General features: G+C 40.8%; 1 protein-coding gene across 3 annotated transcripts in view; it reads right to left on the bottom strand.

Annotated features, from left to right (window-relative positions):
* corin (corin, serine peptidase) overlaps window positions 1–18,607 on the bottom strand; it is a 241,591-nt gene that overhangs the window by 47,038 nt on the left and 175,946 nt on the right. For 2 of the 3 annotated variants that reach the window (XM_043691602.1, XM_043691580.1), the window contains exons 7-11: window positions 13,424–13,534; window positions 8,229–8,351; window positions 4,002–4,109; window positions 3,141–3,372; window positions 1,809–1,954 (exon numbers count right to left, since the gene is read on the bottom strand). In XM_043691602.1, coding sequence (XP_043547537.1) covers window positions 1,809–1,954; window positions 3,141–3,372; window positions 4,002–4,109; window positions 8,229–8,351; window positions 13,424–13,534 — 720 coding nt within the window. The remainder of the gene's footprint in view (window positions 1–1,808; window positions 1,955–3,140; window positions 3,373–4,001; window positions 4,110–8,228; window positions 8,352–13,423; window positions 13,535–18,607) is intronic. The other variant, XM_043691591.1, reaches the window with a different exon arrangement.

Raw genomic sequence — 18,607 nt, 5'->3', positions numbered from 1 at the left:
CACCAGTTCTCCCTCTACAATGGAAAGCAGCCTTATGGTATGGTAGGATTTTAGTGACTTTAATTTACAACCCCAACTACCATGGGCTCATACGCTCTTAACACTTATTGTTTCCCTATTAACTACCCTGGTTGTTTCCTCCTCAGTAATTCTGTCAGGCTTGGTTTCCCCTTCATAAGGCCATGCTAACTCTGCTTGATTATATTTCATGTTACTCAATGCTTTTCTATTACATCCTTTATAAAAAACAGACATTTTCCCAACAACAGATTATGTGCCAACTGGCCTAGGCATCACAAAAGGCATTTTGTAGAGTAACCATTAAAAATGGTTACTCTACGAAATAAGACCCCATGATGCTGAAGTTGAGGTTTGGGGTGGTAGGACTTTAATTCAATAGATAACTAACAGGAGGCAGATAGTCAATGACTTGGATGAAGGAACTGAGTAGATTGCAGCCAAATTTGTTGATGACACAAAAGTAGGTATTAAACCAAATAATGATGAGGACACAAGAATTCTGCAAATAATATAGAGAGGCTAAGTGTGTGGTAGCAAATAAAAAGTCAGCAACACACAGAATTCTGCAATACACAGCATCCTGGTGTGTCCTTTCACATGAATGACAAAAAGCTATCACACAGTTACACCAAGTAGTCAGTCATGTGATGTAATGTTGAACCTTATTTGCAGGGGGAATGCAATATAAAAGCAAGGACATCTCATTACAACTGTAAGCAAAGACTAAAGTTCTCATAGTCCCAGAGAACCACAGGGCTGCTCTCTCATTAGAGAAGACTGAATGGTGGTGCGTTTAGCCTGAGGGCTACCATGCCTTGGGCAAGGTGTTATGTTGAAAAGGCAAAACCTTCAGGGTGAGCTCAGTCGATATGGGAATTGAACCCACACTATCGGCATTACTCTGCATCAAACATTTGTACAGGGTATTGAAGAAACCACACTGGAGTACTTTGCACACTTTTGATTTCCTACTTAAAGAAGGACACATTTAATTTGGAAGAAGTTCAAGAATGGTTCACTTGACTGATTCTGAAACGTGAGTGTTTCATTATGATGAAAGGTTGCGTCTATACTCATTGGAATTCAGAGAAATGAGTGGTGATTTTATAAAAATATAAAATATTCTGAGGGAACCTCAGTGACAGCTCTGAGAGGATGTTTCCTCTCACAGGAGAAGCTAGAGCTAGGGCTCAGTTTCAAACTAACAGACTTTCCAGTTAAAACGAGATGAGGAAAATGTTTGCCCTCATATAGTAATTCATATTTGGCATTCTCTTCTACAGACTACAGTGGAGGCTGGGTCATGGAAAATACTCAAGGTTGAGGGTACACATAACTTTTTTATTGATAGGAAAGTAAAGAGTTCTGGGGGCGGCATGGAAAGAGGAGTTAAGGCTACAAACATATCATTCAGAACCTTCCTGGATGGCATAACATGCTTATTGGCAGATGCCTATTTGCTGCTCCTATTTCTTGTGATCTTCAAACAAGATTATTTTGGGAGAGGGGAAGGAGGAGACAGGGACAATGATTCACTCAGTCAGATTACTGCCTACGGGGCGAAAACAAACATTTACATCTTAGTGTTTAAATTTAAAGATGAACAATGACCATTGGGAAGAGGTATTGAGGTTGTCTGACACCCAAGGAACTTTGCCCCAGTAAGTGCCAGCTTCTTCAAGAAAGAAAATATCTCTTCGGAAGGTATCGAAATTGAGACAAAAAACATAACCGTACCAAAGTTGCAACTTAATATAACTCTTAAAACCTATAAAATTAATACTAACCTTCCACATTCTCATCAGGCATCAGACATGTCCTATTGTCAGAGGTTTCTCTGGGGAACTGTTTGCAATCAGTGTCCTCTGGCCACTGCAGTCCAACCATACTCAGTACAGTCTCACAATGTTTTTTGGAGTCTTCACATAGGGATCTTAACATAAGAATGAAAATATTAAACAATAATTAAAATATGATAAAATAGGAGGACAACTAATTGCATATGCAATAAATTTCCCATTAAAAATAATAAATACCAAACAGCCATGCACTTTTTCCTGCGATTAGTTGTACGTAATGTCACAATTAAACTTTGACCGAGAGATCATTTTGATGAAATATCAATTAATTAATCAACTTGTGATGATGTTGCTCCTTTAATGGGGTTTTGTTGTTCTTGGTTTTTCTCAAAGAGGTTGTAAATGACACAGGTTCCGAAAAGTCTGAGTTTGGATGGGTTTTAGGGCCAATCTATTTACAGATAACAGATACTGCCTCAGGCAGAAGACTTTCAAGTTAAAAAAACACTTGTATAATGAAAGGGGAGTGGCCACTTCTCCCAGCTCAGTTTTTCTCTGGTTTGGTTTTTTTGTTGTTGTAGCAGTTGTGTGGCTTGTTTTCTCTTCTGACTCCTATCCTGTAAGACCCTGTGTTTGATTTTACTTTTTGTGCCAAAGGGTGTTTATGGGGATTGTTGCAAGTATTTTGGAACAGCATCATGAAATGGGATGATCTGTTGGTTTTAAGATAGGAAAAGTTATTCAGTATTCTGTTTTTTGTCCTTTGTGTTTCATTCAGTAATTGTGTAAATACATTCTGTTTTGTTTAAAACTAAGAGTTTGGACCAGCTGATTCTCTCCTGGAATACCGACTTTACACCTGCTTAAAACAACTAGCAAAGTTAGGGTCTGGGCTACCTTCTTGAAAGGTTTTGAGGGGTCCGGCCTGATCCATAATAAACTCCTTTACTCCATATTCTCTAGCACTGTTGTTTCCCAATTCAGTATCTACATGGAATATCCTGTAATTGATGGTGAAGAAAATTGAAGGTACGTAGAAATGCATTTTAATGGAATCTTTTGTCATCAAGCCAATTAATTTTGTTAATGCAATAAGTGACAAATGCACCAATATATGCTACATATTGTTTTATTCACTCAAGAATTTTGCATGAACTATGAATATAGCAGGCTTGGATTATATCTGTGATAAAACAAAACCTGATGCATTAATACTGCAACCTACTCCATTAGATTATTATGAAAATGTCTGCAACAAAATGGAGTAGTGCTCTCCATATCCTTTCCAATCTTTTGAATAAGAAGGGCATTCTGCATTACCTGCAAGGTGGGACCCGTTGATTAGTCTCATAGTCACACTTTGGTACAAGGATGCTGCACGCAAAAAACATGAGGTACTTGTAACAATTCGTCTGAACAAGGTTCGGAAAGAGTGAAAATTCCCAGCTAATTGATGCCTCTTTCTGGTCCCGGTGACTCAGGTAGTTAGGGTAGATGGTGGAGTTGTATGGCTGATTCATACAGAGCTCAAGAGTAATGGGCTCACATTTACCTGCATGAGGAAAGAACATTTAAATGGGTTTTCTTGCAAGATACTTGAGTTTTAAAAAGTTGGTTTTGATAAAATGGCTGAAGGTTAAATATTAGACAAACTCTCTACTAATAATGAAAATTAAAAATGATACCATGTCTGGAGTCTCTTATTACAGAGGAACCTCAATTATCCGAATGAGATTAGATTAGATTAGATTACTTACAGTGTGGAAACAGGCCCTTCGGCCCAACAAGTCCGGTGGGAGCGAACGATGGCAGTGTTGGACGGGTTTGGTGCACGAGCAGCAGGGCAGTGTTGGAGCGGGTTGGGGTGTGGGGGCTCTCGCGCAGTGTGCTAATGTCTAGTCTCCTGAATGGGGAGGGGACTTAACAGAAAACCCCAAGCCCCAGAGGAAAGGAATTGAATCAATTAAACGAATAATCAATTATCCAAACAAAATAGTGCCCGCCCATCTCATTGGGATAGTTGAGGTTCCTCTGTACACTGTGTGATGCACAAATATGATGTATTGCCATTGCAAATATTACATATATTTGTGGTCAAAAGGAAATAAACTTTAGTTGTGTGGTGTGCCATGGCAGACCACGCATCTTTCAGAATAATTTGATCAAATCGCTCTAACTTACTGCAGTTTGTTCTACTGTTGTGAGCTGCACAACTAGAGCCATTGCAGGTGTCTGTACAGGAATTTTCAGCACAGGATAAATTCCCTTCCTTGCAAGAGTTCTGATCTGCTGGAGCAAACAGAAAACATATAATTGCTGTTTTTAATGCTACTCTTTCTCAAAATTAAATTCTTGTATACCCTTTATCAGGATGTCAAATTCGTCTAGCTCATCTACAGTGAAAGATGCTGTTTGGTCAACAAATCACAATTCAATATTCATGGACACAGGAGAGGATCTCCATTTTCCCTGTGGCTTTTTAAGGTTCAGGCAGTTTAAGATGGTGCTGTAGAATAGCCTAAAATTCTATTGGCAAACAGAACATTTTGATGAAGTATCAGTCAGCAGCCTAACCTGGGAGTATATGAAGCTGACATTTGGTTCACAAAAAGTACTGAAGTGCTCTATCTCCTGCACAGGCATTCACTTTTAATATACAAAAAGAAAATCAAAATAAATTCTAACTTTTTAAACACCTCCTAATTTGAAGGCAATAAAGAACAGAATTTAATAAGGGTGGTCTAGACAGGTGTCTTTGCCAGTGAAAGCTATTGTTAATACATGGATCTTCAGCTGAGTTTGTGGGATCCTTCAGGAAAGATAAACATTAGCTGGATGGGGATTGTAGCAAGAAGGTTGCCAACTCCTAGCCATCTTCCCTCCCTAATCAGGCCCTCAATCTTTTGAACAGGCACATCCCACAATTTAGCAATAAGAGAGTTTGTTTGCTGCTCTCCCCAGATACCAAGAACTCCGTCCAGCCCTAACTGAGCCTCAGAGGCAGCAGGATGATGTCCTTAAGTGGGGGGAGAGGATTGCTGGCAAGACAAGCAGTTGTTGCTCAACACTAACTTTGCTTGAAGTGAGTGACTTGCTGAGCCATTTGACGGGACAGTTAAGAGTTCACCACATTGACCAGAAGACATAGAGGAGAACGTGAGGTCTGCAGATGCTGGAGATCAGAGCTGAAAATGTGTTGCTGGAAAAGTGCAGCAGGTCAGCACCGCCTTCCTAACCTGTAATCTTCTTCCTGACCTCTCCGCCCCCACCCCAGTCTGACCTATCACCCTCACCTTGACCTCTTTCCACCTATCACATTTCCGACGCCCCTCCCCCAAGTCCCTCCTCCCTACCTTTTATCTTAGCCTGCTGGACAAACTTTCCTCATTCCTGAAGAAGGGCTTATGCCCGAAACGTCGATTCTCCTGTTCCCTGGATGCTGCCTGACCTGCTGCGCTTTTCAAGCAACACAGTGGGCGGCACGGTGGCACAGTGGTTAGCACTGTTGCCTCACAGCGCCTGAGACCCGGGTTCAATTCCCGCCTCAGGCGACTGACTGTGTGGAGTTTGCACGTTCTCCCCGTGTCTGCGTGGGTTTCCTCCGGGTGCTCCGGTTTCCTCCCACAGTCCAAAAGATGTGCAGGGTCAGGTGAATTGGCCATGCTAAATTGCCCGTAGTGTTAGGTAAGGGGTAAATGTAGGGGTATGGGTGGGTTTCGCTTCGGCGGGTCGGTGTGGACTTGTTGGGCCGAAGGGCCTGTTTCCACACTGTAATCTAATCTAATCTAATTTTCAGCGACATAGAGCCATTAGTAAGCCATTTGGTCCATTGAGAATGCTTTATCATTCAATGTCCTAACCAATCCAGCCTCTCTTTGATGTCAGAAGAGAGACTGATTGGTTAGGAATGTATTCATTGGAGTTCAGAAGGATAAGGGAGGATCTCATTGAAACCTAGAAAATTCAAACAGGGTTCGACAGTGTAAATGCAGGAAGGATGTTCCCAATGACTGGGGAATCCAAAAGCAAGGGTTGCAGTCTAAAGATATGAAATAAGCCATTTGCGATTAGGATGAGGAGAAATTTCTTCACCTAGAGAGTGGTGAGCCTATGGAACTCTCTGCCACAGAAAACGGCTGAGGCCAAAACACTGAATGTTTTCAAGAAAGAGTTAGATATAGTTTTTATGACTAAAAGGATCAAAAGGTATGGGGTGAACGAGGGCACAGGGGCCTGAGAAGTTGATTATTATGATTGTAATGAATGGCAGAGTAGCAAAGGGCCAAATGATCAACTCTAATTTCTATGATTCTAAGATGATCTAATAATCCCCATTTCCACTTACTTGCTTTTCTATCCCCACAAGAACTCTTGATTTGCTTAATGATTAGAAGTCTATGATAGCCTTGAATATGCTCAACCACCCAGTCTCTACAGTTCTCCAATAAGAACCAATTCAATAACTCAACCTCTCTTCATAAGAGAATCTTCCCATACCCAGGATTTAGTTAAGGAACCTTCTCTGGAATGACTCCAATGCAAATATATCTTCCCTTAAATAAGGGGACCAAAACTGATCACAGTACTTCCACTATGATCTGACTAGTGCCTTGAATAGTTAAAGCAAGACTTCTCTATTTTTTTGAAACTCAATTCCCTTTGAAAGAAAGGCTAAAATTTTGTTTATTGTCCCTATTACCCACTGAACTTGGATGCTAGCTTTTCGTAATTTATGCACTAGGACTCCCCAAATTCCTCTGTGCTGCAGCTTTCTGCAGTCTTTCTCCATTTAAATAGTATTCAGCTTTTGTATTCTTTCTACCAATGTGCATAACCTCACACTTTTGCACATTTTGCTCAATCTGCCAAGCTTTTGCCCACTCACTTAACCTGTCTATATCCTTCAATAGTCTCCTTGTACCATCCTTATCATTGACCTTCCCATCAATGTTTGTGCCATCCGCAAACATGGTTATAGTACATTCACTTTTTTCAGGCAAGTCATTGATATATTACAAGCAAAAACAGTGATTGTTGAAAAAACTTGTTTTAGAATTCGGATCTGCAGCATCCGTAGCTTTTTTTTATGTTAGCATATTGCTGTGAGTCTGTAGCTAAACCAGGTCAGAATGGCAAACTTCCATTTCAAAAGGTGAACCAGTTGACTATTGATAACAATTAGGCAAAAGTAAGTCCTGCATATGCTGGAGATTAGAACCAAGAGTGTGGTGCTAGAAAAGTACAGCTGGTCAGGCACCATACGAGGAGCAGGAAAGTCGACATTTCGAGCAAAAGCCCTTCATCAGGAAATTGATATGGTTGATAACAATTGTCATGGCCACCATCATTGATAACTATCTTTCAATTCCAGATATCAATAGAACTCAAATTCCACCAGTTGTTCAGGATCTCTGAATTAGCAACCCAAGTGTGTGTGTTGGTGGGGGGGAAATAGGTGGGTAGCGGAAAAGAAAGCTCACAAGCTTTCTTGGTCCAGACTTTATCTGAGGCAGTGGGAACAGCAGCAGATTATATTCCCACCCCTCCATCTTGAAATCCACCTCATGGAGAGTCGGCAGCAGTAGATTCTGCCTAACACTTCAAATAGTGCCATATACAGGTAAACAATCCTTTATCCAAAATTCCACAATCCGAAAGCTCCAAAATCCAAAATCTTTCTCATGGAGTGTGGAGCGTCATTTTGGTGTGTGAACAGGTCACCCAACTCCACACCCACTCGAACCACATCACTCAGATATGACTTGGCACCGTGGGCAGCACTGGCAGGCTTCAATTTTGTCTCAGCACTCGTACTATTCACACGGTCATCTGCTGTTAGGTAATTTTTTTAAAAATGTCACTGTGAAAATGTCATTTATTCCGACATCTGAAAATTTCCCAATTCCGAGAAACAACTGGCCCCAAGGATTTCAGATAAAGGATTGTGTACCTGTACTGAATTATACTATCATTAGGCTTCCATAATCATAAGCAACTAGAAAACACTGTTTAAAAATATTGGAAATATCATTATGGTAAGGTCTGTATTGTTTATTTAGGAATAATCCTATAACTAGCACCATTAACTATTAGTTAGTCCAGAGATTTAATCTTATACAAATATACTTGTGCACCACTAAGAGAAATAAAATAAATTTAAATTGATCTAATTAAATTAATTTACATTTATATTTGAATAAATGAGTAAAATTACTCTTCCGAAAAATATTAACATTTTTTCCACTCATTTTATTCATCAATTTTATTTAGCTTTGAAACTAATTACATTTTATTGTGGAAATACCTCATTGGTCAACTAGAATTGATTGTTGCGTGATTAAATTCATACTTTTAAGGTGTGAGCATTTTAGATTTCATAATTGTACTGAATTAGAATGGACTACAAACCATGGGTTTTGGAACAGTTCAGTTCATCACTCCAGTCTTCACAGTCATTCTCACCATCACAGTGGAAAATGCTTGGAATACATCGACCATTACTACATTCCATCAGACCCTGGCTCTTGCAAGCTGGAAAACAATTTTCATATGTCTAAAATAATTAAGTTAAAATGAAATTATTTTGACAACTTTTAAAGATCCATTCTCCAATGCAGAGTTTACAGTCACACAGCATTGAACAAGTACTTACCGTGACATAGACACAGTGCTAAAGTCTGAAGACTTAAGAAACACCAAACAACAGAAGTATTGGATCTAGGTGAATGACAGGCCATCAGGAATTATTGTAGCTCCTGATCGGGGCAGAGTTGAAATATATAGGGGCTTTGGTTAGATCATTTCAAATGCAATTCAGGTCTCTCTTTTTAAAGAAATAAAAGAATTCCAGAATTGAGAACTACAAGGAAGTGGAAATGCTACTGCAATCAAGTTGTACATCAAGGTATTGATATACCAACAGTGGATGACGCAAACCCAAGCATGATGAAGGGAGTGAACAGAGATAACAGAAGTTCTGGACACTCCTCCTTAAACATATAGGCTATGCAACTGTATTGGAGTACTTAATGTAATATTCCTTTTCAAAGATAAACTGAGTAATTATAGGGCACTTTGTTCCTTCAATTTGTAGGGAAATGCTTAGAATTCAGAACGAGATATAATTAGTCAACATTTAAGAAACATGGATTAATCAATGGCCATCAGTGTAGATTTGTTAATAGAAAATTAAGTTTAAGAAATTTATTTGAGATTTTTGAAAAGGTTTACTATTGTAGAGATAAAGGGAATGAAGTAATAGAAGTATTATATAAATTTTCAGCAGGCTTTCAATAATATGTTGAATAAGAGGCTTATTGAAAAATATTCAAGCATATGTTATGAGTTGCAATGCAATGGCTGAATAGAATGTTGATTAATGGATAGGAAGCAAAGTGTTAACGGATATATTTTGGATTCACAAGGTTTGAAATGAAGTACCTGAGTGGAGCACACCCTTGTTATGGTATGTAGAGATGACATGAACATAGTAAATAGAATATTAGAATTTACTGCCAACACAAATTAGGAACAAAGAACAACACAGCACAAAACCAGTCCCTTCATCCCTCCCAGCCTGCGCCAACACATTTTGCCCTTCCATATTAAAACTGTCTTCACTTATAAGATCCATATCTCTCTATTCCCTTTCTATTCATGTATTCGTCCAAGTGCTTCTTGAATGCTGCTATTGTGTCTGCTTCCAACAACTCCTCTGGCAGCATGTTCCAGGAACTCACCACCCTTTATGTGAAAAACTTGCTTCGCACATCTCTTTTAAATTTCCTCCCTCACACCTTGAACCTGTGTCCCTTAGTAAATGACCCCTCCAACCTGGGAAGAAGCCTCACACTTTCTACTTTATCCATGTCATTCGCAATCGTATAAACTTCTATCAGGTCGCCCTTAACCTCCTGCATTCCAGTGAAAACAAACTTAGGCTATCTAACCTTTGTTTATAGTTAAAACCTCCTCATACCAGGCAACATCCTGGTAAATCTTTTCTGTACACTCTCCAAAGTATCCACATCTTCTGGTAGCGTGGTTACCAGAACTGTATGCATGTTCCAAGTATGGCCTAACTAAGGTTCTATAAAGCTGCAGCATAACTTGTTTATCCTTATACTCACTGCCCTTTCCAATGAAGGCAAGCATACCACAGGCCATTTTTACTAGTTTATCACCTTCAGTGATCTGTGACCTACACATCCAGATCTCTCTTCCACAAATCTTTGTATTGTCTTCAAACTTACTAATTAGACCAGCTATATTTTCTTCCAAATAATCTTTTTAGATCACGAGCAGCAGAGGTCTCAACACTGATCCCTGTGGAACCCCATTAGTCACAACCCTCCATTCCGAAAAGCATCCTTCCACTGCTACCCTCTGTCTCCTATGACTAAGTCAGTTCTGTATCCATCTTGCCAGCTCACTCCTGATACTTCACCTTTTCTACCAGTCTGCCATGAGTGAGGCTTTACTGAAATCCATGTCAACAACATTAACCGCTTTTCCCTCATCAATCATCTTCATCACCTCCTCAAAAAACTTGATTAAGTTAGTGAGGCATGATCTCCCTCACACAGAACCAGGCTGTTTATTTCTAATCAGTCCATCTGCTTTTAAATGCGTATAGATCTTGACCCTGAGAATATTTTCCAATAATTTCCCTGCCATTGATGTGAGGCTAACAGGCCTGTAGTTCCCTGGATTATCCCTGATACTCTTTTTAAACAATCAGGTAACATTAGTTATTCTCCAGTCCTCTGGAATCTTATCTCTGGCCAAAGAGGATACAAAGATGCCTGTCAATGCTGTAGCAAATTGTTCTCTTGTTTTCCACAATATTCTGGGATAGATCCCATCAGGACCCAGGGACGTATCTACCTTAATGCTTTTTATGACACACACCTCTTCATTTTTAATAGCAACTTGGCTTAGAAATTCAACACTTCCTTCTCTGAAATCATCCTCCAGCAATTCCTTCTCTTTGGTGAATACCAGCACAAAATATTCATTTAAGACCTCACCTACTTCTTCTGGCTCCACACATAAATTCCCTCCTTTGTCCATGAGTGGGCCAACCCTTTCCTTGGTACCCTCTAGCTTTTCATATGTGTATTAAAGCCTTGGGATTCTCCTTAATCCTGTTTGCTAATGACTTTTCATGACCCCTTTAGCCCTTCTAATTCCTTGTTTAAGTTCTTTCCTACTTTCCTCCCACACTTCAAGGGTTTGTCAGTTCCCATCTTCCTAGACCTTACATATGCTTCCCTTTTCTTTCTGAGCAAGATCACAACATCCCTGGTCATCCACAGTTCACATACCTTGTCATACCTATCCTTCATTCCCATAGGAACGTGCTGCTCCTGAACACTTAGTCACGGCCGTTTGAAACATGTCTGATGTAGACTTACCCTCAAACAGCCACCTTCAATCAACATTCTCCAGTTCCTGCCTAATATTGTCGTTTGATTTCTCCCAATTTAACACCCTCACCCGAGGACTGCTGTTATCCCTATATATGAATAAAGTAAAACTCATGATATTATGGTCACTACTCCTGAAATGCTTCCCCACTGAAACTTCACTCACCTGGCCGGGCTCATTTCCCAAAACCAGGTCCAGTATAACCCCTTCTCTGGTTGGTCTGATTACATGCTGTGTCAAGAATCCCTCCTGAATGGTCCTTACAAATTCTGCTCCATCCAAGCCCCTAGCACAAAGAGTGTCCCAGTCAACATAGGGGAAGTCAAAGTCACCCACCACAACAACCCTGCTGTTTTTACATCTTTCTAAAATCTCTCCACATATTCTCTCCTCTATCTTCTGCTGGCTGTTGGGAGGCATGCTGTATACCCCCAGGCCTCTGATTTCACCTTTCCTATTCCTGACTTCTACCCATTCTGCCTCACTGCACAAGTGCTCTAATGCACCCTCCCTCAGTACAGCCATGAGATACTGCTTTACCGGTTGTGCAACTCCCCCACCCCTTTTACATTCCTTTCTATCACACCTGAAACATCAAAATCATCAGACATTCAGCTGCCAGTCCTGTCCATCTGTCAGCCAAGTTTCCACACTCTCACCAATGTCATAGTTCCAAGTACTAACCAATGCTCTGAGTTCAGTAAAGAATGAGGAGGACTGTGAAATACTTCAGAAGACAGACAGATTAGCAGACCAAGTAGGTAGGTGACAGGGTAACTTAATGAGGATAAGTCATAGAGTCATTACGATACAGGAGGAAACTCCTTGTCATTGAGTCTACAACCACCCTCTGTAAAACAATCGGATCTGCCCCACTTCCTTGCAACTCTGTAGGCTTATTTTGCTCATGTGCCCATCCAATCTTCCTTTGGAATCATGCATCTACTCCTCTTCCACCACCTTCAAAGGAAGCTAGTTCCAGCTCATTAGCACTTGTTCTTTAAAATAAGCTCTTCCTGGATCTGCCCCTCCTCACCCCGCCTTGCATCTCTTGGCAAAGGTCTGTCCATGTGACCTTGTACCACCAGCTGATCGGAGCAGTATTCTTTGTCTACCTGTAATAAACTTGACAATCGATATCAAATCTCCCTTCAATCTCCTCTGCTCCAAGGAGAACATTGCCAGCTTCTCCAATAAAAATGGAAATTGCTACAAGTCATCAGCAAGTCTGGCAGCATCAGTGGCGAGAGAAATAGAATTAAAGTTTGGAGTTGAATACGATTTGTCTTCAGTACAGAAAAGTAGAAATTTGACGGGTTTTAAATAAATCTTAATTCTTTTTAGCTTCTATCAGCTCAGCCTACTGTAGGATGCAGAACAAGCTGATAGAATAAAATTCCTCACCATTACTGGGTTGGACACCAATCTTACATCAAAATGTTGCAAATCTTATCCTAGAATAGGAAGATATAGTTAATCTGAACATTTTGGACAACTTTGGCAGGCCAAAGCTTTTCTTCACTACACGGCAGTGTGTGATCCTCCAGAAATTTGAGGGCTTACACGTGAAGAGCAGACTTGGCTTAGTTTTTGTACATTCTGTAGTTCACTGTCATTTAATCATTTGCTCTGCACATAAGGAATAGCTAGAATGCAGACTATCCAGCAGGCATCAACGCCTTGAGGAGAGATGGTGAGAAAAGTGAGGCCAGAGTGAGAACATTGACTTCCCTGGAAACAAATGAATTACCAGGTTAAAGAAAAATTCACTTTTACTTTAGATAATACAAATCCACCTTCAGTTTGTAATATGTTATTCACAATTCACACATTTAGACTTACTAGCATGAAGAAAGTAATTATTTAGCATTACACTCAGACAGTGATGCTTAGCTTTTCCTTATTTTTGTGCACATGCTCATAGAACTTAATTTGGATTAATAATTTGATGCTTAAGTATAAACTCACAAAATAAGTCCAAGTATTGCCTGCGTGATGTTAGCTATAAAACTTTGCTCCTTAATTACAATCTTCATGGGAAATAGTTCAAGTGCACACACTCTTCCTTATATACCACAAGGGAACAACAGGGTTCCGGATATGTTTTTCAGTCTATTCCCAAGTTTTTGACTTACTGATAAGCCATAAACATTGATGGTGAATTGATGACTTACAGCAGTTAACCTCATCAGACTTGTCTCTGCAGTCATGGTCTCCATCACAAACCCAGGACTTCAGGACACACCGGCCACTTCCACATCTGAAATGGAGCTCAGGGTTGCATTCTGTAAAATAAACATGGTTTAAGAGAGTCGAGAAGTTATAACACAGGTCATTGAAAACTAATATGAAGCAAAAGCAGAGCCTTACTGAATTTCCAAGCCGGACTACTTAATGAAGACTATTTTGTTTTGAATCAAATCTTTCCAGAGTTTTAACCATGTAGCCAAGTTAAGAAATGACATGCCCTGTCTCCATTTCCTACCCTGAAGTACACAGTCTTGTTATATTATTGCTCTATTGATACCAACAAAATTCATATACGTCAACCATTCTTGACATGTCAACAAGGGTAATAAGTTTCAGCTGCCACTTCACTGTGAAGAGCATCCATGTAACTTGCATTTTCCAAAGGTTGCTGGATAGTTATCAGCTTGGCATTATACTAAGCTGTGTATTTGAAAGCTCCTTTTTTTTATATACTGTTAGCAGATCCTACAACTGTCCCCAGTGCCATTAAGCTAGCGAGACTTCAACTTTTACTTTTATGTATTCAAGGAATATGTCCCACATTGAATGAACTTAAATCACAGCATGGATCAGTACACACTTCACAGAAGTACTAAAATGGAGATTTGACCAGTTGTATCTGTCCAACTGTTTCACCTGCAATGCTCTATCCCAGCTCCATTTCCCATACTCTTTTCTATACTTCATTTTCTAATGTTGTTATAGCTTCTTAGAATAGGCAATTGCCCATTTAAGACAGAGATGGAAAGCAATTTCATCCCTCAGATGGTTGTGAATCTTTAAGATTCCCTACCCAGCAGAGCAGTAGAGGCTGAGTCATTGGATATTACCAAGTTGAGTTAGACACGTTCAAAATATAGGGGCATCAAGAGTTGAGGGGAACACAAAGGGAAGTGGAGTTAATACCAAGATTAGATCAGCCATCTTCAGCTGCTTTATCAATTACAGTTCCTCTATTATATAGTCAGAAGTGTGAATGAACCCTAATATTTTCACCATTCATGACTCCTCAAATACTGAAGCAGCCTATGTCCAAATGTTGCAAGATATCGCATTTAGTCTTGGGCTCATAAATAGCAAGTAACATTCATGCTACACAAGTGTCATGAAAATGATCAATTTCAACAAAAAAGAATCTATCTCCCCTTTATATTTTACAATACTATCCTCACCGAAAATGCTGCATCATCATCCTGGGGATGACCAACGAACAGAAACTTAACTGGTTTCTTGGCAGTTTGGAGGAACAGAGGGATCTGGTTGTGCAAGTACATAGATCCCTCAAAGATGCCACCCAGGTGGATAGGGTTGTTAAGAAAGCATATGGTATTTTGGCTTTCATTAACAGGGGTATTGAGTTTAAGAGCAGTGAGGTTTTGCTGCAGCTCTACAAGTCCCTGGTGAGACCACACTTGGAATATTGTGCCCAGTTCTGGTCGCCCTACTATAGGAAAGATGTGGAGGCTTTGGAGAGGATGCAAAGAAGGTTTATGAGGATGCTGCCTGGACTGGAGGACTTGCCTTATGAAGAAAAGCTGAATAAGCTCGGATTTTTCTCTCTGGAGAGAAGGAGGAAGAGAGGAGACCTGATCGAGGTGTACAAAATAATGAGAGGAATAGATAGAGTTAATAGCCAGAGACTTTTCCTCAGGGCAGGATTGACTGGTACGAGAAGTCATAGTTTGAAGATATTAGGAGGAAGGTATAAAGGAGACATCAGAGGTAGGTTCTTTACGCAGAGAGTTGTGAATGCATGGAAATGCGTTGCCAGTTGGGGTGGTGGAAGTGAAGTCATTGGGGACATTTAAGTGACTGCTGGACATGCACATGGATAGCAGTGAGTTGAGGGGTGCGTAGATAAGTTAATATATTTTACATTAGGATTAAGTCTCGGCACAACATTGTGGGTCTAAAGGCCTGTTCTGTGCTGTATGTTTCTATGTTCTATGGTCCAGCTACATGCTGTGGCTACGAGAGCAGGTCAGAGGCTGGGAATTCTGTGGCAAGGAACTCACCTCCTGTCTCTCCAATGCCTGCCCATCATGTACAGGACACATGTCAGAAGGGTGATAGAAAATTCTCCATTTGTCTAGATGACTGCGGCGGCACAACACTTAAGCAGCTTGATACCATCCAGGACAACACAGCCCACTTGATTAACACACCATCCACCACCCTAATAATTCACTCACTCCACCACTGACACACAGCAGCAGCAATGTATGCCATCTGTAATAGACACTGCAAGAACACACCCAGCTCCCTTCAAAAGCAACTTAGGTGGCACAGTGGCTAGCACTGTTGCCTCTCAGTGCCAGGGACCCAGGTTCAATTCTAGCCTCGGGCGCCTGTCTGTGTGGAGTTTGCACATTCTCCCTGTGCCTGCATGGGTTTTGTCTGGGTGGTGAAAATGTGTTACTGGAAAAGCGCAGCAGGTCAGCAGCATCCAAGGAGCAGGAGAATCAACGTTTCGGGCATGAGCCCTTCTTCAGGAATGGGTGCTCCAGTTTCCTCCCACAGTCCAAAGATGTGCAGGTTAGGGGAATTGGCCATGCTAAATTGCCCATAGTGTTGGGTGCATTACTCAGGAGTAAATACAGGATAGGAGAATGGGTCTGGGTGGGTTACACTTTGAAGGGTCGGTGTGGGCTTGTTGGGCTGAAGGACCTGTTTACATACTGTAGGGAAGATAAACCCTTGATTATCATCTTGAATGATAACAGCAGATGATAAATAAGAACATTGATCAACAAATAGAGTTATAGAGATGTACAGCATGAAAACAGACCCTTCAGTCCACCTGCCCATGCTGACCAGATGTCTCAACCCAATCTAGTCCCACCTGCCAACACCCAGCCCATATCCCTCCAAAACCTTCCTATTCATATACCCATCCAAATGCCTCTTAAATGTTGCAATTGTACCAGCCTCCACCATTTCCTCTGGCAGCTCATTCCATACACATGTGAAAAAGTTGTCCCTTAGGTCTCTTTTATATCTTTCCCCTCTCACTCTAAACCTATGCCCTCTAGTTCTGGACTCGCCCACCCCAGGGAAAAGACTTTGTCTATTTATCTTATCCATGCCCCTCTTGATTTTATAAACCTCTATGAGGTCACACCTCAGCCTCTGACACTCCAGGGAAAACTGCCCCAGCCTATTCAGCCTCTGCCCATAGCTCAAATCCTCCAACCCTGGCAACATCCTTGTAAATCTTTTCTGAACTCTTTCAAGTTTCACAACACCTTTCCGATAGATAGGAGAGCAGAATTGCATACAATATTCCAACTGTGGCCTAACCAACGTCCTGTACAGCCGCAACATGACCTCCCAACTCCTGTACTCAATACTCTGACCAATAAAGGAAAGCATACCAAAAACGACCTTCACTATCATATTGACCTGCGGCTTCACATTCAAGGAGCTATGAACCTGCACTCCAAGGTCTCTTTTTCAGCAAAACTCCCTTGGACCTTACCATTAAGTGTATAAATCCTACCAAGATTTGCTTTCCCAAAATGCACACCTCGCATTTATCTGAATTAAACTCCATCTGCCACTTCTCAGCCCATTGGCCCATCTGATCAAGATCCTGTTGTAATCGGAGGTAACCTTCTTCACTGTCCACTACACCTTAATTTTGGTATCATCTACAAACTTACTAACTTTACCTCTTATGCTCACATCCAAATCATTTATATAAATGAAGAAAAGTAGAGAACCCAGCACAAATCCTTGTGGCACTCCAACGGTCACAGGCCTCCAGTCTGAAAAACAACCCTCCACCACCACCCTCTGTCTTCTACCATTCAGCCAGTTCTGTATCCAAATGGCTAGTTCCCCCTGTATTCCGTGAGATCTAACCTTGCTAACCAGTCTCCCGTGGGGGACCTTGTCGAACGCCGTACCAAAGTCCATATAGATCACATCTACCACTCTGCCCTCATCAATCCTCTTTGTTACTTATTCAAAAAACTCAATCAAGTTTGTGAGACTTGATTTCCCATGCACAAAGCCATGTTGACTATCCCTAATCAGTCCTTGCCTTTCCAAATGCATGCATCCTGTCCCTCAGGATTCCCTCCAACAACTTGCCCACCACCGACATGAGGCGCACTGGTCTATAGTTCCCTGGCTTGTCCTTACCACCCTTCTTAAACAGTGACACCACATTTGCCGACCTCCTGTCTTCTGGCACTTCATCTGTGACTATCGATGATACAAATATCTCAGCAATCACTTCCCTAGCTTCCCACAGAGTTCTAGGTTACATCTGATCAGGTCCTGGGGATTTATCCACTTTTATGTGTTTCAAGACATCCAGCACTTCCTCCTCTGTAATATGGACAGTTTTCAAGATGTCACCATTTATTTTCCTACATTCTTTCTCTTGCATGTCCTTTTCCATAGTAAATACTGATGCAAAATACTCATTTAGTGTCTCTCCCAACTCCTGCGGCTCCACACAAAGGCTGCCTTGCTGATCTTTGAGGGGCCTTATTTCTGCTTCATTACCCTTTTGTCCTTAATGAATTTGTAAAAACCCTTTGGATTCTCCTTAACTATATTTGCCAAAGTTATCTTATATCCCCTTTTTGCCCTCCTGATTTCTCTCTTAAGTATACTCCTACTGCCTTTACACTCTTCTAAGGATTCATTTGATCTATCTTGTCTATACCTGACATATACTTCCTTCTTTTTCTTAAACAAACTCTCAATTTCTTTCATCACCCAGCATTTCCTTTCCTTTCACTCTGAGAGGAACATATTGTATCTGGACTCTCGTTACCTCATTCCCGAAGGCTTCCTATTTTCTAGCCGTCTCTTTACCTGTGAATATTTGCCCCCAGTCAGCTTTTGCAAGTTCTTGCCTAATACCGTCAAAAGTGGCCTTTCTCCACAATGTCCCAGACTGAAATCTGTCTTCATAGAGCCTATTTTGTTTTTTTTTTGGTTTTAATGACGTGATCTGTCATTGAAATACAAACACGCAAATCCACTGATTTGGAGTTAAACAATAAAACAGAAGGTTATTACACAAAAGATTTGAAGATAAATAGAACAAACCAAACTGCAGACAAAACAAAAATTTAAAGCAATTGAAACAA

The sequence above is a fragment of the Chiloscyllium plagiosum genome, chromosome 1, assembly GCF_004010195.1.
Source record: "Chiloscyllium plagiosum isolate BGI_BamShark_2017 chromosome 1, ASM401019v2, whole genome shotgun sequence".
NCBI lineage: Eukaryota > Metazoa > Chordata > Chondrichthyes > Orectolobiformes > Hemiscylliidae > Chiloscyllium > Chiloscyllium plagiosum.
Note: the sequence above shows the minus strand (reverse complement) of the source record. Positions and strands in the feature narration are given on the sequence as shown.